The sequence below is a fragment of the Periplaneta americana genome, chromosome 8 (assembly GCF_040183065.1).
Source record: "Periplaneta americana isolate PAMFEO1 chromosome 8, P.americana_PAMFEO1_priV1, whole genome shotgun sequence".
NCBI classification, from domain to species: Eukaryota; Metazoa; Arthropoda; class Insecta; order Blattodea; family Blattidae; genus Periplaneta; species Periplaneta americana.
In genome coordinates, this window is record NC_091124.1 from 25,608,344 (window position 1) to 25,634,614 (window position 26,271).

At 37.0% G+C, this 26,271-nt stretch overlaps 1 protein-coding gene across 1 annotated transcript in view; it reads right to left on the bottom strand.

Moving 5' to 3' along the window:
* Window positions 1–26,271, bottom strand: part of LOC138704597 (CDK5RAP1-like protein) — a 294,248-nt gene that overhangs the window by 265,280 nt on the left and 2,697 nt on the right. The window contains exons 2-8 of the mRNA XM_069832666.1: window positions 25,204–25,449; window positions 21,705–21,915; window positions 17,330–17,475; window positions 16,865–17,082; window positions 11,044–11,328; window positions 5,558–5,707; window positions 4,532–4,672 (exon numbers count right to left, since the gene is read on the bottom strand). Of these exons, the coding sequence (XP_069688767.1) occupies window positions 4,532–4,672; window positions 5,558–5,707; window positions 11,044–11,328; window positions 16,865–17,082; window positions 17,330–17,475; window positions 21,705–21,915; window positions 25,204–25,449 (1,397 nt within the window). The remainder of the gene's footprint in view (window positions 1–4,531; window positions 4,673–5,557; window positions 5,708–11,043; window positions 11,329–16,864; window positions 17,083–17,329; window positions 17,476–21,704; window positions 21,916–25,203; window positions 25,450–26,271) is intronic.

Consider the following 26,271-nt stretch of genomic DNA (forward strand, 5'->3'; position numbering starts at 1 on the left):
TTAACGCTAATTACTATAGTAACAGAACATAACCTTCTGCGACAGTATTGGATTTCCAGCCTCCGTGACTTTTCGTTAATTCTCTTTCGATTGCATATCCGAGAATAATCGATACTTGCGGTTTTATAATGGTACAAAGCTGACTTGTCATTGGCTGAACACCTGTACTTTAATGAGTAGGTGTACTTTAATGACATGCATTAAAGGACTGCTACCAGGTGTATAATTACAACATTTCGGCATGGTCGAGCATAAATTATTATAAGCAACTGCTTAAGGGTTTCCTTACAATAAGTGTTGACTATGAATTCGGCCCTTAATAATAGAAGTCCTATTGCACTTATAACCCATTCTTTAAAATTCAATACAATGAAGTACAGAGTATCAATGTAACTGCTAACTTTTATAAAATTTTAATTGTATTTCATTTGATTACTGCTCAATTTATTATTCCAAAGATATCTTAAAATGTTCTACTTTTCTTAAGTGAATATGTCTTTGTCCAATATACACTCTTGGCAAGATAAACTGGCAGTCTGATTTCTCCGGAATCAAAATTAAACTCTACAGTTGTCGTTATATTTTCATATGGATTTTCAGTCCCAATCGGGCGCCTCCCTAGGTGGAGGATAGGGGAAAGCCTGCCAGATATGGCAGGTACCGGGGAAATAAAATACTCAGGGCTGACCAAAACTAGCACAATGGGTAGACATGACTCGATAATCAAGGTGAAGACAACACATCTAGGGTAAATGTCCAAAAAGCATCTCCGAGTTCAGAAGCAGAGAGATGGCAGGCCCACCACTGAACTAGTTTTGCGCAGCATTCGTACTGCAGCCAGAGTGACTTGTTCTTTCAAAATAGTTTTAAGAAACTTCAAGTATTTGCAGAATTCTAGTGCACCAGTCTGATGAGTGAATTATTTTTAAAGCTCTATTCTAAACAGTTTTTAATGGTTTAAGGACACTTTTGGGTATGTGACATCAGACTGGTGCTGCATGTGTAAGTATAGGCAGTACTAACTACTACACTAGATACTTAACTTGCCAACTAGATGTGTTCTGCCATCCATCGAGTATTGTATAATCTATTTGCAAGTGTATAAGCAACCAGCGTTATCTTATCAGCAATTAGCAATGTCTGCATATAACCAAATACAGTAGAACCTCTATTATCCGTGGTAATGAAGGGGATGGGCTGAACGGTTAATCGCAAAAATCGGATAATCCGTACCATAAATATTTCTTAATTTTCTCTGTGGTGTTTTGTTTAAGACACTAAATAGTGGACAGTTCACTAATTTTATTCTGCTTGTCAACAACGGGTTTTTAAGGGGCAAGAAAACTCTTTATAATGGCTGTCTACAGAAAAATAGGAATAATGGAGGTCTCATTTGTAAATTTACATACTTTATACACTCTATACTTGTTTTTTTATTATATATCGCAGTTATAACTCCGATCTCGTATTCTGATGAGATGTGAGCCATAGTTTCCCTTTCCCAAACCATTCAATTAATTATACATTTTTCGATACATTTTCTCTTGACACCCGTGGAAGACATTTTATATAGAAATTATACAGTAGGTCCACCGCTGTGGAGTAACGGTTAGCATGCATGACCGTGAAACGAGCGAGCCCGGATTCAAATCCTGGTTGAGGTTTATTCCGGAGTTTTCCCTCAACCCATTAAGAGCAAATGCTGGGTAACTTTCGGCGCTGAACCCTGTACTCGTTTCACTGACATTATCACCAGCGAATAGGGATTATAAAGAATGGACACTGAGCGAATTTTCCTGTGTTTTGTTTCTCTGTGCGCCAGCGTTTAGTTCCACTTTCAAGCGCTAGAGGTTAGTGTAATCGAGCATACGCTAAGATAATAATTCAGAATAGAATTGAGACACAGGATCCAAACATCGCCTACCTTATTGCATAATCCAGTAACGCTTTGCTTCAAATAAATTCAAGTTAACAGCTTTTCCTTATTTCTCAGTGACAAACTAGTTGTAATAATAATATTTTATATTTCAGATATAATACATTATATTATAAAATAATATAATACATTATAAAATTAAGTATCGAATTCGTTTAATATTTGTATAATAATATAATATAGGTATATGGTTTTACTTCTCGTAAGAGTTTTGTTTTTCCATTTTCAGCGCTATCAAATCATTACATATTTTAATATGTTGTTGGGGTCAACGTCTCAACTCTCATTATAAAGGAACTCTAGAGTCTAGACATTGCAGTTAATGAAGGATTTATTATTTTATGAATCCAATTTATTTTATTTGAGTACATAATGTACCTAGATGTATTAATTGTATATGTTATATTTCCGCTGTGTCGACTGCTAGCTGGTGTGATGTCAGCGCAAACTCTAGGGAGAAAGCAGAATCTGACGCTATTATTGGCTTGAAGGTCATTGAAATCAGTCTGGCTACATCCTGGAATCCTGGGAAACGAGAATGCGGATGCTTTAGCAAAGAAGGGCAGCACTGCTACTTACAGACCTGTTACTAAATCTACGTATTACTCTGTGAAAAGATTTATTAAATCTACATACTTAGACTTCAACAAACAAAATTTGATAACACAATCCCAAGGGAAAAAATGGAACTCTCTGCATCAAAATCCACAGTTAATTCCCGATTTACCACGAAAATCGTCTGTAGCTGCATTTAGATTGGCAACAGGCCATGATTGTTTGGCCAAACACCTGCATAGAATTGGAATATATCAGTCCCCTAACTAGCAGAAAAGTTTTCCGGGCTATGAGGCCGTGGTCTGTTGGTTGTGAGACCAAACGTTTCGTTCACTGCTGCGGTGAACATCTTCAGTGGTGTCTATTGCTGGTGCGGCTGGTTCTACTGCGTGTGCCGATTACAGTCTGCGCTGGCTGCATCGTTGTATATATAGTGCGGGAGGAGGGGGGCTTGCTGTTGTCGCCTCGGTCCGTGCTCGAATGTGCTTCGCGGGCGGGTTTGCTGTTTTCCACGCGCTCCGCGTCCGGGGTTGTGTTGTTTAATTGTGCTACGCGGGCGGGTTTGATGTTGGTTTTCCTTAATGCCGGATACCAGGCCTTGTTAACCTCGAGGCCTTCTTCTTTTCGATTGAAATTGTTCTTATGTTTATATATTTCAATCGCCTCTCCACATTTCTACGCGAGGCTACACCGAGAGGCGATTGAAATATATAAACATAAGAACAATTTCAATCGAAAAGAAGAAGGCCTCAAGGTTAACAAGGCCTGGTATCCGGCATTAAGGAAAACCAACATCAAACCCGCCCGCGTAGCACAATTAAACAACACAACCCCGGACGCGGAGCGCGTGGAAAACAGCAAACCCGCCCGCGAAGCACATTCGAGCACGGACCGAGGCGACAACAGCAAGCCCCCCTCCTCCCGCACTATATATACAACGATGCAGCCAGCGCAGACTGTAATCGGCACACGCAGTAGAACCAGCCGCACCAGCAATAGACACCACTGAAGATGTTCACCGCAGCAGTGAACGAAACGTTTGGTCTCACAACCAACAGACCACGGCCTCATAGCCCGGAAAACTTTTCTACTATTGACGCCGGCCGTGAAAGCCTACATTCCAATATAAGTCCCCTAACTGTCCATTGTGTAACTCAAACCAAGAAATGGATTCGGAACACCTCAAAATCTGTGCTTCAGTGGCTGGTCATGATAATATCTTTGAAAAATATTGGAGTGCAAGAGGTCAAATGACTTTATTGTCAAACGCCTGGCATTAGAAAACAACAACAACATCAAAGGTACCGATGCGAAGTGTCCATTCTTTATAATCCCTATTCGCTGTTATCACCTTCATCGCATTTTGACGCTAATAACCTTAAAAGTTGATAAACCGTCGTAAAATATACAATTAAAAGAAAATAAAAGTTATATAGTACGGAAATTCGAACAGTAGACCATAGTGTGTAATGATAAAGGATTGTAATAATGCTCTCTTGAAAAAATACGTACCAATACAGACCTGGGCGTATTAACTCGACTGAGTCACTGCAGATCACCCTTTAACTCCACACTCCACCTTCCCCGGCTTAGACAGTTTTCTTTCGGTATGGTATGAGTGGAGAGGAAGTCAGTGACAGATTGTATCAGGCTTTTACGAACTTACGGCTCTTGCTGGTCGTCTAAAATCCACCACTGATGCAAAGAGCCTTACTCTGCGTTTGTTTATAAGGCGGTTTAAGCGAAAAGGACATGGGTGTGGGTGTCTTTGATCCTTTAACTTCCCGTCTTATCCCAGGGCTATACTAATATAATGTGCAAAACAGCATTTCATGTAAATTAGTTCTGAAATAAAAGCGAAACAAAAATAGTCGGATAATTCACCAATCAGTTAATAGGGTGACGGATAATCGGGGTTCTACTGTACTATGAAGGAACAATAAAATACAAAACATGAAACCAAAGACGTATTCACGCCATTACTGACACTTTGTGAATCTCCTGTCATTTTTTACTATATCGTTATCACAATCAAATTACCTGAACCACTACATAATCTCCTGGTTTGATACTCTTCAGCTCCTGTGAGTCTTCTGATTCTGGTATCATCTCTGCTGGAAATATCACTTTAATGTTGCCATCATTACGACCAGCCATGTCTTTCAATGAACGTTTACTCGGCTGCAAAAAAGAAAAAGACAATCATTCTTAGAAAATAAACAAAATGCAGTCTTTAAACACATGCATGTTAAAACATATTTTACGAACTACAGTAGAACCTCAATTATCCGTGTTAATGAAGGGTGTGGGCTGAACGGTTAATCGAAAAAATCGGATAATCCATACCATAAAAGAGATATGCTCACACTCTCGTAAGCTCCTCTATGGTCTTGTATTGAATACGCTAGGCGGTGGATCGGAACTTCACTGATTTAAGTCTGGTTGTTAAGTTGCAAGGAAACTACTTGTAATGGCTGTCTGTCGGAAGATAGGAAGAGTGGACGTCTCATGTTGTAGATTTATATACCGGTACTTTATACACGTTATCCTTGATTTCTATTAAATTGCATACAGTTGTGATTCCACTCTCGCATTCTGAGATGTGCCACAGTTTCTCGTTCCCCAAACCATTCTATTTGCACTTTTTGATACTTAGTACAACACGATTTCTTTTGATACCCGTGGAAGAAATTTTATATAGAAGTTATTATATAGTACGACAACTTGAACGGTAAACCATACTGTGTAAGAGCAAAGTCTTGTAATAATCCTCTCTCGAAAAAATAACGTGTTAATATAATGTACAGAACTTCATAGATGTCTGTAGAAAAAAGAAGCAAGAGGAAGACAGTCGGATAATCTGACAATCGGTCAACAGGGTGGCGGATAATCGGGGTTCTACTGTATTTCATTCCCAAATATTACACAGCCAAGACACCTGCCACAGAACCATTTCTCTTTTTAATTCAATTTTACCTCTCATGATAAATTGAGGCAAACAGAAACAGACATCCTGCAGCAATTGACAATAAAACTGAACAAATCATTACAAAAATATCAACATACCCCTTCAACTAAGACCAGCTGCTGTTGACCTATCTGGGCTTGATTGAGTTTTTCTGCTTCTCTTCTAAATAAGGACATCATCCGGACCAACCGCTGTTGTTTGACCTCAGGTGGAACATCATCCACAAAACGTCGATGTGCTGTAGTTTTCTGTGAAATAATAACGAAAACTTGAAAAATACACTATATTTCAAAATTACGATAATGTTTTCATATGATTTATTATTGTGACAGCCACATCGAGACTCGATCACGCGTCCCGCAAGAGGGCAGGTCGCGCGAGAGTCGACACGGGCTCCACGGAGCACTGCGGGGCGGTGCGCTGCGTGGAGAGGAGAGGAGGCGACACGCTGTTCCGCGGCAGAGAGGGGATAAGTAATCCGCCTGCAACTGAGGGAAGAAATCTAGAGAAATCGAAAGACGCCATCTTCTCGACATCTGAAGATTGTTCGCGAGATCGTAGCTTCTCGAAACTATGGTTTGGTTATAAAAGAAGAGACACAAGTGAACTTGAGTTAGTTAGTTAGTTGCAGTTGTTGTTGTAGTCGTTGGACAGCAAGCCAGCCAGTCTTGTGTAGCAGTGAAGCCAGCTTCGAGACCGGAGTTTGACTTGAGTTGTGTCCGTAACTGTGGGAGCCGGAAGTCCTGAGTTTGAGTGCAGTGGACCGCAGTTGGGGGACCTGAGTTCGAAGTTCAGTGCATTATCTCTGAAGGTCTGGGGTTCGAGATACTGTGAACTCGAGTGACTGAGCTAGAAGAACTAGCCAAGGCAAACGAACTGTGAACTGAGAACTGACAGTTCAGATTTGTAAATAGTGCTTGTGAACATTAGTTAAAATTAGCAGTACATTGTTGTTCTCAATAATCCAAGTAAATTGTCATTGTTGTCTGTGGAGTGCAATAACGAATGCTGTGTTACTGTGTGGAGTGGAAATCCCATTGTTGACGGGAGTGTTTACATTCAGTTATAGAAAGTGTTTATTGTTGAAACAATAAAATTACATTATTAATTTGTAAAAAAGTTACATTATTATAAATGTATTAATGACAAAATGAGAAACTTGTTACATATAATTATGTAGTTTAAGAAACTGTCAAAGGTTTTCTTGGCATGTTATAAACTCTTAATGTGAAAACCCCTTGTTACATAACAAACAACAACACAAGTGAAATTCTTGCCACACTCTCGCCAACATATCTCTGTTTATGGATGCAATCGCAACACTTCTTCAAGGTTTTGGTGTTGAGGTAGCACAAACAAGGGCAATAAGCCAGATCAACTGCAGTAGCTCGTCCAAGCCAATGATGTGGAAGTTGGTCAATTTGGAAATGTCTACAAAACTACCTTTGCACCATTGTTACTGAATTTGTTTTCGCAAACTAAAGAATGCAAAACAATTTAATTATTGTGGAGTTGCCATTTTTCAACCATGTCTCCCACGGTGACAGAATGAAATACGTTTCCCAAAACTTAGAATTTAAACTTTGAGACTCTATCAAATGACATGTACCGTGTTAATTTCTCGTTAATACTTACTTAACAATAATAATCATATGAAAGTGTCACCATCATTTTGAAACACAGTGTAATTATATACAAACTGGCTGTTCCATTTCTCTTGCTCATCCAAAATAATTTTTTTCCTAGAAGCCAAACAAAAATTCTTTAAGTATAATTGGCAATTAATACTATGGTTATATCTTTCATGTAATCTTGTTCAACAAGGAGATGTAAGTAATGACTTCATTAGTTTAAGTGGCACCATGTACAGTCACTCCAAAAAGGTTGAGCACACACTTGGTAGTGCATGTGATGGATTCCCGACGCTGCATTCACACGAGCACTTTTTCTGCATTTCAGGCAAGTTTACTTATTCGAATATGGAAGAAAGAGAAACAATAAATCTGAGAGCTGCATGAGAGCTATGCGGTACAGTATTGATAGGAATCGATGGGTGATAGCTGGAGACTTGTGAAGGTTCAAATCCTCCTAACAACCTTTTTTTTTTTTTTTTTTTTAAATTTAGCTCATTCCACGTTGTTATGAGAGTTGTGGACGATATCACACAAAGAGAGTATAATAAATATTATGAGTATGCTTTACTCATAAGTTTAATTTTGGCTGTGAGCTCTAGAAGAAAGAGAACAAAAGAAAAAGAAACAAGTGGAAAAAACAAATGTCAGCCTTAAGACATGATTTCTGTCTCTACCCGAGACAAATAAACAAAAATTAATAAGATGTCTGTCGACCTTGCGACCTTGCTGCTGTATGACCTCTCGAAGTCGATTGGGCATAGAAGCAGTGAGGTCTTCGAAGTACAGTAGAAATTGGTTATAGCGACCTCGTTTTGTGCAACACCTCGCCTATAACATCAAATATTCTGTGGTCCCAACTAATTCCCCATAAGACATATGCTTTCCTACCTTGTTTAATACGACAAATGCATATGCGTCTACCTCGCATATAACGTCATTTTCAACCTCAGTTTGGAATAAGATTTTCTAAGAATCAAAGTATTTTAAGAAATATTTTGTTGAAATCTGACCCTGACAAATTCTTTACAGCCTCCTTCTGTCATAGACATATTTCTGTTATTGTATTTGTATTCCTGGTGTTGTGGAAGAGAAGGCTTGATGGCCTTAACTACACCAGAATAAATAAATAAATAAATAATAAATAAATAGACCTCTGGAATGCAGGCGGATTCCCCACCCCATTGTAACCTGCCCGAATTCATGCGGTATTAGATCAGTTTCGACAGGACGTCTTCACTAGGTGCACGCATTTTAACGCAATATGGCCACTAAAAGAAGTGAGTGACGTTTTAGAAGTCATTAGAATAATGAACATGTTCTATGAAGCTAGGGAAGGGAGCAGTGAAATTGCAACTGAAATTATGAACATAGAACGTAATTTAGCCCTAAAAAGTGTGTATTGGGCAAGTAGAAGACAACAGAGTAAAATGACTGATTACTTCATTTCTAAGTAAAGTAGTTTGGTGAGTACTGAACAATCTGTTTTAATACAGAATACTGTATTTATAATTGTAGGCCTACGTGTATTTTATTATGTTCATTGTAGGCTGTGATGTAGTTTATGCTGCAGGCAATTTTATCTTTTATGATGGCTATACTGTTTTTTTTTTTAATTCTTTGTGAACCCACCCCTATCTTCTCCTCCGCTGATTGGAGGAACGAGACGGACCGGTGACGCTCGGCTGGAAGACCGGGTGGATGGCAGTTCGAGAGAGGACTCGAGGGAGTCACGACACAGAGAGAGAACGGGCAGTCTCCCGCCTCTGCTGTAACATTCGTTGTCTGGTTGTACTTCGCGATTGCTGCGGTCGAGTGGGACCGTTGGTTTGAACAGGAACGACATTGATTGTGTGGTATGAGTCATCGGTGGAACATCGTTTGGATATCATCGTTATACAGACCCAGGGACGGTCTGTTTCATCCTTAACAGCGCGTTGGCCAGCGCTGCTAATTGTTATATTCTACATTACGAGGGATGGTTAACGTCCCTAAGCCGGCAGTGAAGTTTCCTTGACGTCACCATGCCATTAACGGAGATAGTGTGTCACTTTGTCATGGCGTGCCTCGCATGGATTTGAATCTCAACTCAGCTAAAGGTTGGAGCGTAGAACTTTATCGGAGTTATCCGAGCCCAAGTGTTATCCAGGACTGTATTCTCAATGGGTGTCCAATTACCTTTGTGATATATTATGATTCCTTACATCCATTTCTATGTTACATATTAGTTTTCTCTCTTTTCCCCTCTCTCTAAATTATATTGTTATCAGATTTACAATTTATTTTTTTTATTGCCTATATTCCCGTGTCTGGGGATATTTTTTTGTTATTGTTCTTGATTTGTATATCTATATTATCTTATCTCTCTCTACTCTTTGTTCTTTATTAAACTGTTACAATTATGATGGCTTTTATTTAGTACTATTGTGAAAGGCAACCAAAAACCCTCAAAGCTACGATCCCCTTTCCCTCCCTGGGTTTTACCCAGGCACGCCAATACGACAAGGCTTAAAAGTCAATACATAAATCTAAAATAAGTCTAATTAAATTTGTCATTTTTCATTTTCCACCTCACCAGATTGATAATGTGAATCTCGGTTACTACGACACTCGTTTATAACAACATAATGTTTAAGGTCCCTTGGATGTCGTTATAATCAGGCTTAGAGACTTTAGACCCGATAGATGAAAACAGTGCGATTTCAAGTTGGAAAGCAGGACGGTAGTGGGTGGGGGCAGTGAGGGTAGCGACCTACCTGTCGTCCCATGTGCTTTATTTACTCAGTCATACTCATAAGGCAGGGAGAGGACAATAAAAACAGTCCCGTACACCTAGTTCACTTTATCAGAAGAGAGGACAGGAGATAGCCAGTAGTCTAGTTTTGATCTGTGCATCTATGTGATTAGTCTAAGAATATATGCGATATTCTGTGACATAAAAGACATGCTAGCAGGGAAGAAGTCTACAGACACTGCTGGGTTAGCGAAAATAGATTTCAATGACTTAGTGTTTTTTCGTTTTGCATCCATTACACATCCACACCTGTGGAGTAACGGTTAGCGCGTCTGGCCGTGAAATCAGGTAGCCCGAGTTCGATTGCCGGTCGGGGCAAGTTACCTGGTTGAGGTTTATTCCTGGGTTTTCCCCTCAACCCAATGTGAACAAATCCTGGGTAACTTTCGGTGCTGGACCGCAGACTCATTTCACTGGCATTATCATCTTCATCTCATTCAGATGCTAAATAACCTAAGATGTTGATAAAGCGTCGTAAAATAACCTGCTAAAATAAAATAAATCCATTACATCATGTGATGTAGAGCGGAGCGTCTCCCAATATAAACTTTGTCTTGCCGACTACCGAAGAAAATTTAGTTTTGAGACCTTCAGAATGTGTGTTGTAGTAGGCTACATTGTAACAGCACCATGTATTGTACATCATAAGTTGTGTATATTGTGTAGGATTATTCTGTATGTTGAGTAAGTATTGCACTTGTGCTTATGACAGAAGCCGAAAGGAAATACATATTAATTTATTTTGAAAATTTCCCATTAAAGGTTTTTTTATTTTAATGTATGTAAACATTAACTTTTTGCTCCTATAGAATTTTTTCCTCTAACAATCGTTTTACTTTAATGTTTGATAAATTAGTTGCTTTTTTTTTGGAACGTCACTGTACAGCACCAGCAGACTGGACTGAACTGGGTTTCATGTACACATGCCTCTTCTTCTGCCGACTCCCATCCCCCTCTATCACAGTGAAAAAGCTGCCTATAGTATGGACTTAGTAAACTTATTCTATCAGGTCCAAAATCTCGATGTCTGGTTATAACCAAGTTCTACTGTGATTCTCTTTGAGAGTGAGTTTTTCCCAAAGCTTGAGTACAATCGACCAGAGCTCATCCTTGGTTGTTGGTCGGTGAGTGTTTTCGAAGCAAGCTTTAAGTTACATACCTCTCGCAAGCTGTATGCGAAGAGATAAGCCACATTGTACTTCACTTCAGACATCAAGGAAAGTGTATCTTCAAATTCTTCATCTGTTTCACCACAGAAGCCACAGATGAAATCACTTGAAAGGGTGACGCCTGGAACCAGTTCCCTCACATGTCTAATAAGGTCAAGGTATGCTTCTCTTGTGTAGCCACGCCTCATTCTCTCAAGTACTGCACTGTTCCCACTCTGAGCTGGCATGTGCAGATTGCTGCAGATGTTTCCACGATCTCGGATTAGTTTCAAGACCTGAAATTAATTCATTTATTTAATGACAAAAAGGTAAATCCCGAAAAGACTAAGTATATGATTATGCCTCGTGATCAGAATATTGTACGAAATGGAACTATAAAAGTTGGAGATTTATCCTTTGAAGAGGTGGAAAAATTCAAATATCTTGGAGCAACAGTAACAAATATAAATTACACTCGGGAGGAAATTAAAAGCAGAATAAATATGGGAAATGCCTGTTATTATTCGGTTGAGAAGCTTTTATCATCTAGTCTGCTGTCCAAAAATCTGAAAGTTAGAATTTATAAAACAGTTATATTACCGGTTGTTGTGTATGGTTGTGAAACTTGTACTCTCAATTTGAGAGAGGAACAGAGGTTAAGGGTGTTTGAGAATAAGGTTCTTAGGAAAATATTTGGGGCTAAAAGGGATGAAGTTACAGGAGAATGGAGAAAGTTGCACAACGCAGAGCTGCACGCATTATATCCTTCACCTGACATAATTAGGAACATTAAATCCAGACGTTTGAGATGGGCAGGGCATGTAGCACGTACGGGCGAATCCAGAAATGCATATAGAGTGTTAGTTGGGAAGCCAGAAGGGAAAAGACCTTTGGGAAGGCCGAGACGTAGATGGGAAGATAATATTAAAATGGATTTGAGGGAGGTGGGATACGATGATAGACACTGGATTAATCTTGCTCAGGATTGGGACCAATGGCGGGCTTATGTGAGGGCGGCAATGAACCTCCAGGTTCCTTAAAAGCCAGTAACTAAGTAAGTAAGTAAGTAATGACAAAAAGTCACATATATGGGTAACTTGTATTAAACTTGAAACAGATGTAACTTCTAAAATTTGAAAATACAATAAAACAATGGGAATAATCAACAAAATTATGAAGCCTTCCCACAGTGATACATAAGAATATGTTTGTATAAAACCTTAGCTAGACCTGAACTATGTTACGGAAGTGAAGCATGGATATCAGCAGAATAACAGTCTGTGAAATGAAATTTATGAGAGCAACACTAGGATATAGTCACTTGGACTGCAAAAGAAATGAGGATATCATGCAAGAACTTCAATTACAACCAGTCTTACAGTTTATAAACAAGTACCAGCTGCAGTGGAATAACCATGTCCAATGAATAAATCGGAATAGACTTCCAAAAGCCATGCTTCAATAACGTCCCCAACGGAAGAGATCTTTAGGCAAAAAAAAAAAAAAAAAAAAAAAAAAAAAAAAAAAAAAGTAGACAAGAATGACACACTGAGACTGTAACTGGCCTTGGGTCTTATACTGGTTTGGATGATGATGATGATGATGACAAAAAGTCAACATAAAAAGACACCAGAGCATCAGAACAAAGGCAAATTCCACAATATTTTGAAGAACTGACTAGAAGAAAAAAATATACTGGGACATTCTGACATGCGGTTTCGAGAAAATTTGGAGAAGGCAGTACCTTTCTAAACTGAAGGGACACTTACGTAGATCTATGATTTTAAAACTTCCACAATTTTCATTCATAATTTGTGAAATTTAAGCTACATAAACAGGCCTACAATACTATCATCTGTACAACATTTGGTGCCATTAGGGATAATAATTTTGAAATTATGTTTTTTAAATATATTTTATATTGATGTTAATAAAAAGACTTCTTGTATCAAAGTTTCCAAAATTTTTAGTTCACATTTGCTCAAAACCTTGTGTACTGCAAGAGGACATTAAACTGTGGACATTTAAACTCTGAATCAAAATTGCTTCCAGGTTAAACCAGCGAATAGGGATTATAAAGAATGGACACTTCGCGTCGGTACCTTTGATGTAGCCGGACCGATTTCAATGACCTTCAAGCCAGCTAGAGCGTCAGATTCTGCTTTCTCCCTAGAGTTGGCGCTGACATCACACCAGCTAGCAGTCGACACAGCGGAAATATAACACATACAATTAATACATCTAGGTACATTATGTACTCAAATAAAATAAATTGGATCCATAAAATAATAAATCCTTCATTAAATGTAATGTCTAGACTCTAGAGTTCCTTTATAATGAGAGTTCAGACGTTGATCCCAACAACAATTAAAATATGTAATGATTTGATAGCGCTGAAAATGGAAAAACAAAACTCTTACGAGAAGTAAAACCATATACCTATATTATATTATATACATATATATATATATATATATATATATATATAATATTATATGTATATATGCAAATATTAAACGAATTCGATACTTAATTTTATAATGTATTATATTATTTTATAATATAATTTATGATATCTGAAATATAAAATATTATTATTACAACTAGTTTGTCACTGAGAAATAAGGAAAAGCTGTTAACTTGAATTTATTTTAAGCAAAGCGTTACTGGATTATGCAATAAGGTAGGCGATGTTTGGATCCTGTGCCTTAATTCTATTCTCAATTATTATCTTAGCGTATGCTCGATTACACTACCTCTAGCGCTTGAAAGTGGAACTAGCCGCTGGCGCACAGAGAAACAAAACACAGGAAAATTCGCTCAGTGTCCATTCTTTATAATTCCTATTCGCTGGTTAAACTGTCCAAAGTACAATGTCCAATTTTGAAAATGTCCACTTGAAAAAATGTCCACAACAGAATGTCCAAAAGGAAAATGTCTATGCACTACAAAGTCCACAGTACAAAATGCTCACAGTAAAATGTCCAGTATGAGAAAATGTCCGCAGTGATATGCACAATGTGAAAAAATGTCCCCAGTAAAATGTTCAATGTGAGAAAATATCCAAATAACAAAAAAAGTCCACTTTCAATGATGTATTATAAAAATAATAATGCTGCTTTGGTTACTAAGCAATAGCAAAATTCCAGTAAATTTCAAACAAAATTGCAGTAAATATGTCCCAGCTCATTTATTCTCAAAAAGGGAAACAGTTATTAGTCAACAATGGATTTATTTATCAATTTCATTCTGGAAGTAGGAATGGTAGGAAAATCTACTGGAGGTGTTCAGAGAGAAACAGGTGCAGGGCACGTTTGCCAAACCAATGCAGATCTGGATAACATTCAAATTATTGTGCAGAATGAAGAACCCAACCACACATGTGATATTGCGGAAATAGAGGTAAAAAATTAATGGAAGGCTAAAGTCATTAATAAGCGATATATGACAAACCAACGCAGGATTGAAGGAATAGTACGGAGCTATAAAGAATATAAAGACAGTAACACTATTACACAATACCTCCGTGCTATTTCCTACAATTTAAAACTAAATGTCTTCATGGAGTCCCTCAGTGTAAAATTCTCCGGAGGTAAAATAGTTCCTCAATCGGATCTCCGGGTAGGGACTGCACTGAGAGATGTCAAGAACCGTACTAAAGTACTTATTTGGAACACCAAAAGTCACACCGTCCAGTCAATCAGAGCCAAGTTTAATATTGAAAAGAACCATATAATGCAACAAAGAAACTAAACATCGATCAGCTATTGCCAGATGTAGAAGAAAATTAATGACTTCGGACATTATTTAGTAAAATTTGTGGACATTAAATGTAAAAGAAAATTAATAACTTTGAACATTTTTCAATAAAATTTGTGGCCATATAATGCAGTGACCGTTTTATTTGTGTGGACATTTATGTAATGTGGACATTTTTGCATAGTGGACGTTATTGCAGGAGGACATTAAACTGTGGATATTTCAACTCTGAATCTAAAAATTAATTAGCTTTTAGAACTGAGCCTAAATAGAGTCACCACAAATTTTTAAATTTTATGAATTTACCATTACAGCATATTTTAACCTAAATGCAAAATTAATATGCACTGAAGGAATTTAATATTAATTTATCAATATGTAATTGACATCTGGTAGAATTTCAGAACAATCTGTCAATAACTGTTGTGCAAAAAGCTTTTTTTATTCAATTCATTCATTCATTTAGTGTTCTGCCCAAGGGCAAGTCTTTCATTGCAAACCTAGCTTTCTCCAATCTTTCCTATTTTCTGCTTTCCTCTTTGTTTCCTCATATGATCCACATATCTTAATGTCGTCTATCATCTGAAATCTTCTTCTGCCCCAAACTCTTCTACCATTCACTATTCCTTTCAGTGCATCCTTCAGGAGGCAGTTTCTTCTCAGCCAGTGACCCAACCAATTCCTTTTCCTCTTTTTGATCAGTTTCAGCATTATTCTTTCTTCATCCACTCTTTCCAACACAGCTTCATTTCTTATTCTGTCTGTCCACTTCACATGTTCCATTCTTCTCCATATCCACATTTCAAATGCTTCTAGTCGCTTCTCTTCACTTCGTCATAATGTCCATATTTCTGTCCCATATAATACTACACTCTACACATAGCACTTCACTAGTCTCTTCCTTAGTTCTTTTTCCAGAGGTCTGCAGAAGATGCTCCTTTCTCTATTAAAAGCTTCCTTTTGACTTCCTGGCAGTATAATATATTACTGTGATGTACCGAAGTACATATGGCAGAAACTCATGTTACTGCTTATAGTACACCCCAAGTATTTGAAGCTGCCCACTTGCTCTATTGCCTCAGAATTCGTCATATAGCACAGAGCTCAATATTTTGTAATTTCGCATATTTAATTATCTGAAACCTAGTCAGTACTGTACACAGCATATATTAGTTGATACAAATAAAAACACAAAACACCATTTTTTAAATATTAACAAAAAATACACGAAAAATTAATAATACATGAGAGTGTAAATAAGCAATGAAATGATTTATTAAACAATAAAATTTTAATTCCAGAATGTCCACGAATGGAAGCTATCGCACTTTTTCGGTTATATACGGGACATGATTGTTTGGCTGCCCGTCTATATAAAATTAATATTTTTCCTATTCCTAATTGTTTACTTTGTAAAGAAGATAATACTATAATGGATATGACACACCTCAAGAACTGTAAAAATTTAACAGGTACAGATCTGTTTGCAAGAAAGCAAATGGAAGAACTTCAACATGCCGAACATGACCGACCGACTGACCGAACAACCAACCAAAAGCAACCAGCCAACCAAAACCAACCAACCAACCAAAATCAACCAAAACCAACCAACCAACCAACCAAAACCAACCATCCAACCAAAACCAACCAACCAACCCAACCAACCAACCAACCAACCAACCAACCAACCCAACCCAACCAACCAAACCAACCAAACCAGCCAACCAACCAACTAACCAACCAACCAACCAACCAACCAAACCAAACCAAACCAACCAACCAACCAACCAAACCAACCAAACCAAACCAACCAACCAATCAACCAACCAAACCAACCAACCAAACCAAACCAAACAACCAACCAACCAACCAACCAACCAAACCAAACCAAACCAAACCAACCAACCAACCAACCAACCAACCAGACTTTTTTCATATTAGGCTAAATCAAAACTTTTTGGGAAAAAAATAAAACCATTTTGAAACACCCCTAATAATTACCTAAAATCTGGGTTCTAATATTCATGAACAACGAAATTCCACCAGCCCAAAGGAAGGAAAATGTTTATTTACCTCGTCTGGAAAATCCTTTGGATGTGGAGAAGTAAAACGTATTCTCATTTCAGGATCAATCCTAGAAACTTGATCCAACAGATCAGCAAACCTCAGTCCTCCTTTCTTTTTCTTATACACTGTCTTGAATCCTTTCGCCAAGTTTGTTTCAACATCTGGTGGTAAACTTCCATAGTGATTTATCACTGACATATCACGATAGCTGTTCACATTCTGGCCTAAGAAAGAAAAGAATATTAATGTAGTCAAGCAGTTAAGAGTAAACATTGCATTTTTATTTCCACGTGCACTGAACTAAAAGATAAATTCTAAATGGTCTGCTGTCATTTTCTTGATGATTTACCAGCACTGGCACACTTCAGAAACTGATGACATAAACAGGTAACTACTGAGAGTTAAATTCACGACAAGGGGTGTAATTTTCAATTATAAACTTTGAAAACATCCCTAAAAAGATTCACTTACCTAACAAAGTAACTTCCTTTACACCTTGTCCAGAAAGACTTCGTATTTCTTCTAAAATAGAAGCAATAGGCCTAGATCGTTCACGTCCTCTAGTAAAAGGTACAATACAATATGTACACATATTATCACATCCACGCATTATGGACCTACAACAGATACATACACTTCTATGTGACATTTGACACTTAAGGGAGGAGATGAGTGAAATTTTGGTCATTTTTCGAGTTTTCTTTTTCTTTCTTATTTTTTTTCTTGCAAAAAATCAGTGGTCTTTCATTTACATGTTTGTCAATTTCACGAACCAAGGATAATAAGGGGAATACAAGGAGGAACTAGAGGAATACAAGGATAACAACGGAAATACAAGGAGGAAGAAGGAAAATAAATGAAGGACATGGGAATACAAGGAGAACAGGAAGACAAGGAGAACAAAAGGACTGCAAGGAGAATAAGGAATACAAGGAGCAGAAGGGGATACAAGGAAACCGGAAGAAAAGGAAAACAAGGGAGCAGGAGGAGAATAAGGGGAATACATGGAGAATGGGAAGACAAAGTGAACAAGGCAAAGACAAAGCTAACAAATACAAGGAGGAACAAGACGAATACAAGGTGAACAAGGAGAAGAAGGAGAAATAAGTAGAACAAGGATAATACGAGGTTAAGGGCATAAGTCATGGCAACTGTTTCTTTTTGTGAGAATTCGAACGTGAGTGAAAAATGTGAAATATACAAATGAAAGGACAAGGAATGGACGAAATGTACGGACATTTGACAACACCCCAACATTTTGCTCCTCGTGTTTATTACGGTCGTTGCATAACATTACAGGAATTCTGTGCCAGAATCATTAAAGAAAACATACGCATTCTAAAGGCCCTCACAACACTCTGCCAACGATGTGGGATGTGCAGAATACCATCTGCTTCATCATTTTCCTCACCATGTGTGAATCTGGTCATCTGTTATTGCACAGCATTAGCAATGTCCATTCTTGTCCCAAACCGTCTACCACATAATAGTTTCTTTACCTTCCATATGAGGTCAAAATCACATGGAGAAAGGCATGGAGAGTATGGTGGGAGCTCCAATTCTTCCCATCCCCAGCACCACAGTAGCCGCCTTACACACTCTGCTTTATGTGTAGGGACCGGATTTTTATGTAATTACTAGACCTCGGATTGTAGATAAAAACCTATTTTGTTCCTCATGATATAGGCTATACAAAAGAAAAGTTGTATATATACGAATTATGGAAATATATGTTCGAAAATGGTGGTCCTATACAACCTAAAAATACCTAATTTCACGTTAGAAACTATTTTTACCTAATTTTACATTTTCCAATTTCTACAGTTGGTAATATGGAAACGCTGTATAATTCTGTATGCCAGTCGTGCCCTGACAACAATTGCAGCATAGTTCGTCTCCTCTATTCATTACAGTGTGAGATTTCAGAGCGAAGACATTGTATTTAGTGGAAAGTAAAACATGCCGAAAGTACCGAGTAGCAGATTATCTCTGATTCGACAATGGATACAAGAATTTCCTAATTTCTCAACGGATGGAAGAATTATTCACTGTGATGTGTGCCATAAAGAGGTGAGTATTTCGAGAGCAACTTCCCAATGTGCCACTTCCACCAGAACCTATTCTTACCAGATGGGGAACATGGTTACAGGCCGTGGAATATTACAGCAAGCATTTGGAGGACATTAAGAACTTTGTTTTGAAACTGGGGGAGGATGCAGTGAGCATTACTTCAGCTAAAGAACTTCTGCAGGACCCAACAATTGCCTGGGATATTGCATTCATCAAATCACATTATGTATTTCTGGTCCCCATTATTAATGATCCAGAGTCTTCAGGCAAACCGGTCTACACGCAACTGGGATTGATAGAAGAGGTGACAGAAAAAATCAACTTGGTTCCTGGTTATGTTGGTGAAAAAGTTTCTGAAAAACTCAAATCAGTGCTTCAAAAAACCCCAGGACTGACAGTTCTCCGCACAGTTGCTGACATCTTGGCTGGCAAAACACCTGAACATGAATGTGCTGTTCCCTTGCATCTAATACCAACATTTAAATATGCTCTGGTGCTATCAGTTGATGTGGAACGCTCATTTTCGGCATATAAGATGGTGTTATCTGAGAAGCGATGCAGTTTCTCAATGGAAAACTTAGAAAAGGTGTTAGTTGTTTACTCTGGCTCTAATTATGGACATGTACAATGAAATAATGTCAAATGTTTCGGCTAATTTGTAATGGGAAATGAAATAATGTAATTTTTTGTTCACCTATTTTTGTAATTTTAGAACCTATTCTGATTTGTGATAGAACCTATTTTAGGTACCTAATTTAAGATTTTTAGGACCTAAAAGTCCGAGGTCTAGTAATTACATATTATATTCCTTTCAACCTAACCGTATATAGGCAGTATAGGCTAAATAACAAATCTTTGTGAATCTTGTAATTAGGCCTACCATTAATATATTAAAATTTGATACTACATATTTTTACATATTTACCCCACACTACATATTATGGCTTGGTGTTACATAAATCTACATATTTAGGGGTTTTATTCATTTTTACTTCTTTAAAAGGGGGAAAAAAAACTTCTCCTGGGGAAGTTTACAATTTGAAATACACAGATTTAAAAAGCCTTTTTACCTACTCGAGAAAGGATATATTTCGGGACGAAATATAACGTCTTGGTTCCAGGAAGTAAAAGAGGCACTCACCCCTTACCGCCCACTGTAAATATGAGTGAACAAAAGATAACCTTTCTCATATAACTACTTTGTATTGTAAAAATCAAGAAGGGAATAATCTCATACGCATAAGTGGACGACATTGTAGTAGGATCTAAAGACCTTACAAAGTTACAAGAAACAATAAACATCATGGTAAAATGGTGCAATAAAAACAAATTTGATATAAATGTGGACAAGACAGAAATGATGATACTCAGAACAGCGGAAAAGCACCAGAAACAGCAGAAATCGTCAAGAAGAACAGAAAATTAAAAATTGTACCAGATTAAAAATATCTAGGCTTAACAATACAAACCAGCGCAGATATTGATATTAAATATTTTCATGATTTTACATATTTTGGTACATATTCAGCTAACGTTTCTTTCATAAATATGTACATATTTCACACCTTGATATTACATAAAAGTCCGGTCCCTAGTCACATTGGTCCTCACACTCACCGGTCGTCCTGCCCATTGCCGATTGCCTCACACGTTACCCACCTCGCGACTGTCCAGTATGGAAGGGCATTATTTCCGACAGCTTCTACCAACTCTCTGTGGCATTCTCTGGCATTCGTCCCACAGAGAACGGCTATTTTGATACATGAGCGTTGTCGAACATCAGTTACATCCATCCTGCATGGCGAGACACTGACAACTTATTTAACATTACTTTCAGTTCTATTACAGACAAACACAGAGGTCGAGCTGGTTGGTGAGTTGGTATAGCGCTGGCCTTCTATGCCAAGGTTGCGGGTTCGATCCCGGGCAATGTCGATGGCATTTAAGTATGCTTAAATGCGACAGGCTCATGTCAGTACATTTACTGGCATGTAAAAGAACTCCTGTGGGACAAAATTCCGGCACATCCAGTGACGCTGATATAACCTCTGCAGTTGCGAGCATCGTTAAATAAAACATAACATTTTATTAACAAACACAGAGCCATCTTGCGTTGTGGACACACACTATGAGTGCACGGCTTCCATGTGGTGTGACATATGACATTTTTTTGTGATATCAATCCTTACCTTTGAAAAAAAAAAAAGTTGCCATGACATATGAAGGGTACACAGGAAAAACGAACAATGTCACAATTCCTTTAAGGGTGATGTAGTTATCTAATTCACTGTATTACTACAAACTTTAGTGGTATTTTTACAAAAAGTAGTAAAGGAAAATTCATGTCAAGTAGAAACATCAATAAATTTTACAGTAATATACTGAAATAGATCATTCCCTCACCCTTAATGGAATTGTGACATTGTTCGTTTTTCTTGTGTACCCTTCATATGTCCGAACCCTCGTATAGTGACATGAGAACAAAAGAATGACAAAGGGAATATGAGGACAATGGCAATATAAGGAGAATAAGAGGAATACAAAGAGACACAAGGGTAACAAGGAGAAGACAAGGAGAACAAGGCGAAATCAAAAAGAAAAAGAGGAACACGAGGAGAAGAAGGGGAACACGAGGAGAAACAAGCGGAAGGCAAGCAAAGCAAGCTATGGACTTGTTGACAGCTGATCAGATCCACACGCAGTTCTATGAGAAGATATGTAGTATAATAAAACTATGCAACTGTCGATTTTCTCCACCCACATTTTTACTACTTACACAAAAGCAGTTACGGAATCTTCATTCAACCTCACTGGCACAACATCCGCATATGTCTCGTCTAGAGAAAGTAGTACATTTACTGCAGTCTGATTGTTGTCTGTGAGTGACAGAAGTCTCGGCAAATCCTTGTAACTGTCAGGACCAGCAATAACATCCACTGCTTGTTCTTTCTCCAGTAGTTGATGTTTGAGACGTTCTGCCATACATCCTAATGGAAGAAATAAATAAATAAAAAAGAATGAATTTAATTCGTTTAAAATACTCGTACATACAAAATAATACAAGTTCAGAATAAAAAGAAAGAGGTAACTAGCTAAGAAAAGAATAATAAGTAAACAGCCCAAAATTCAATCTATACTAATAATAAATCTGTAGCCGAAATTTTTCTGGTAATTTTCGATTTTCCAAAAATAATTGGTCCTAACATACATAATTATCCGCCCTGAAACCGAAAATCACTTTTTTGAAATTTTTGTTTGTATGTCTGTCTGTCTGTCTGGATGTTTGTTACCTTTTCACGCGATAATGGCTGAACCGATTTATATGAAAATTGGAATATAAATTAAGTTCGTTGTAACTCAGAATTTAGGCTATATGGCACTTTATTTAAAACGGGGGCTATAAGAGGGCTTGAATTAAATAAATCGAAATATCTCCCTTATTATTAATTTTTATGAAAAATATTACATAACAAAAGTTTCTTTAAAAATAATTTCCGATAAGTTTTATTCTATGCAAAATTTTGATAGGACCCATATTTAATGAGATAAATGAGTTTCAAAATTACAATAACAATGCCATCTAAGGCGGTGTAATGAAATAAAAAACAAATGACTTCGTCTATAAGGGGCCTTGGACAACAACAATCGAAAGCTATGAAACATAGCCTACAGAGAATGTTTCTGTGTTTGTATGAAGTAATGGCGGAAGCTAAATTAACCGATTTGTATAATTAATTATTAATTCACCATTGGAAAGTGTAGTTTCTCTAGATGGACATAATGCTATAATGTTATTACAGTAACTTCTGAGTGAATCGAGGACAGGTAAGATTAAAATAGCTTCTTATGCACAGAAAAGTTGATAGGCTATTCTGTACATTCGTTTCCTGTATTTCCTAAAATAATTTTTATGACCGAATGAGTGGTCTCTGGATCAAAATCATCGCATTTTATTTTTTTTAATACAATTTAAAGTAAGTAACATAATAAACGATATTTCCTTCTATCAAACACGAATGTTCCCTGGATCAAATGTCCTATTTTAATTATGTAATTACTTCATATTTATTTCTAACGGGTGCAGCGGAGCACACGGGTACAGCTAGTAAAAAAATGAGTAACGAATTTTAGTTGAGACTGTTATGTCTCAAGTCTTCCTTGAATAGAACTAGTACACATAGAGAGCTAGTAAAACAATCTGATACTCCTCACGTAAATAAGCAGAAGACTGGATGAGTCAATTTTGTACTTCAAGGAGTTTTTCATTGACTTTCAGTCTTATGATAAGACATGCAATAGGGAGCAGTCACAAGCATCTTCTTCACCTAACAATCGTCTTCTCCTACCAGCATCAGGTAATTTTATATAAACTGTGCAGAATGACTAATGAGGAACACAGAAATTAAACTACACTGTGATCCATACATCAGGGTGGGATTTCAGAGGATTATATTTTTTTAATGAATAGAGGTAGGAATCTAATATTGGTGCCAAATGAAAATAAAACTCTCAGGGTCGATTTCTAAAACGAGGTCTAGACCATGGCCATGGCTTTAAACCACGTTTGGATTTATAAAACGAGGTCTTTTTCATTTTTCTGAGCCATGGCGTGAAACCATGGTCTGAAGCAGAGACCACGGCTGGGGTAGGTTTAAAACCATGGCTTTATGTATACAAGATGGAGGTAGTAGATCAGCTGGATGATTATCAAAGGAAAATTTGTTTCTATGAGTATTAAATCTCTGGATTAGATTGATGAGAGACAGGAATAATCCTTTGTAACTATATAACGACGATAATTTCAGGCGAATATTTCGATTTTCGAAGGAATCAACGCAAAATTTAGCAAGAATGCTAAATAATAATCTGCAACGAAATTCAAGAGGCTGCAGGTTGACAATTTTTTTACACCTTCTTGTTGCTTTCAGGGAAGTAAGATATAATATTTTATATTAATTATACCTATATGCCTATAAATGATATAATTAATTCTCAGTCTTTACAGTGGTTTTGGACATTTTATTTAATACTCGAAATTGATGTGAGCCTATAAGAACATGAAGCAAATGTGATTTTGTCTTCTTATTTTAAGTTTTATGCTACTGAGGCTTTCCACGTAGTAAGTCTAGTATATGTGAAAATATGTAGAACTACACTACATTTTCGTTTCAATTGAAATTTTAATCCAATTAATATTTAGGTTATTAATTCCTTAGAATCGGGTTTTCAGGTAGTTAATGTTGGTAGTAGTTATGAGCAAATGATAAACTACAACATGAACACTTGATTTGTGCTAATTATTTGGGCAATATCATTCTGGTACCTAAAAATCCGTTTCCTATTAAGTACTAAGTAATGCTAGTATTTTAAACGCACATAATATTCTGTAATTAGTAAATATAACAATACCTTAGCTGAGAACAAAAGAATGTGACTTATTGCAATTTAATAAAATTATTAATCCCGATGTTCATATCTTTCTAATATCAACTGTTTACAACAATAAAAATCGATTCTAAGCTGCGTTACCATATATATAAAAAACACGAACCTCGGTTTTTTCTCAAGCCGCATCTCGACTTCATTTTAGAAATCACATAAGTATTCAGACCTCAATCGCAGTTTAAAAGCCGAGGTTTGGAACCACGATTTCTTTCGTGTTTTAGAAATCGACCCTCAAAGTTTATCGTCCGTATGTTTAAGGCAATGAAGAAAACAAAAGACAGTAACAATCGAATAAATTCAATAATTTTCATTGTTACAATTAATTATACAAGATGGCTGCCAAAATTTGTGTAAGCACTTCTTTTGACATTATTAACATGGTGGAAGAAAAAAATTTAACTTTTTTATCTGCCCCCATCAGAATGTTCGCTTGTTAGATCAAATTGTGAATGTGTGTGTATCCAATGCCTGCCCACTTCACTTGTGTGATTCAGATTCCACATATTGTGGAAAGAATATAAAATAGTCACCCTGGGTGGCACAGTTGATACAGTGCTGGCCTTCTGTGTCCAAGGTTCCACGTTCCATCCTGGCCCAGGTTACCAATATCCAATGACCAAAATAAAATTTTGACCGAAAAAGCATGACTCAAATGTCCGAGACCAAAGTAACTGCGACCAATAGGTACATATATTGACCGAAGCCGCTGCGAATCATGATATGTATCATTTAAAAATTGTAAGCCTCATACTTTAGTTTTTAAACAAATGTTTTACATTCACTAAATTTATCTCGCGCTCTTTTGCAACTCAATAACAATCACTTCTCACCTAATATTCCGATTTTCAGCTGTAATTTATCAGTCCTCTTTTCTCTTGCCTTCTTCAGTGCTTTAAAGTGACTCAACTTGTTCCAGACTTTCGTCTCAGCCCCTTCACGTATAGCACATGTTATTACCAATATGACATCAGCTTCATGCATTGAGTTGGTCTTTGCATAGCCTACATCTCTCAGAATGGACCATATCACTTCTGTATCATTCACATTCATCTGACATCCATACACTTCGAAGTATACTGAAACAAAGACAGAGAAAAATGTCAGGAAGGATAATTCTAACAATTGTAGGCCTACACTAGAGTGCAGTAAATTTGTGCAAAGTAAATACAATCTATTTGTGGACGAGGATTGAATTACTGTAATTTCAGTGCATAAGTAAAGGAAAAGCCTTTGATAGATTATCACAAAGCAAACTCTGGGAAATAATGCATAGAAGAGGCTATCCAGAACATTTGACAAGAGGAATCCAGAGCCTATACTACGCTACAAATGTATCAATCAATGATAGTAATAAAATAATTAAAACAAATCAAGGTGTCAAACAAGGCTGCCCAATGTCCCCAGCATTGTTTAGTATATATATTGACGATGTCGTTAAACAATGGCAGAAACAATTAAGTAATAATAATAATAAATGACAAAGCCTTAAACACTATACTGTTTGCGGACGACCAAGTAATATTAAGCAACACAGAAGATGATTTACAAATTGCTATATTTAAATTAACTCAAATAGCTAACGAGTATGATATGAGAATTTAGGAACAAAAAACAAAAGTTATGGCTTTTGAAGGGACAAACCACTTGAGACGCAAAATAGTGATTAACGGAAAAATAATAGAACAAGTAAATAACTTTAACTATTTGGGATGCAATGTATCCTACTCCCAAAAAAATGACATCAATATAAAAATAAATAGATTCTATAATATGTGTGTGGAACAATAAGAAGAACATTAAAAAATAAAACATTAAGAACCGCTCAATTAAAATATTACAAAACAATGGCAGTACCTATGTTAACGTACGCCTGTGAGAACTGGACACTTAATAGATCA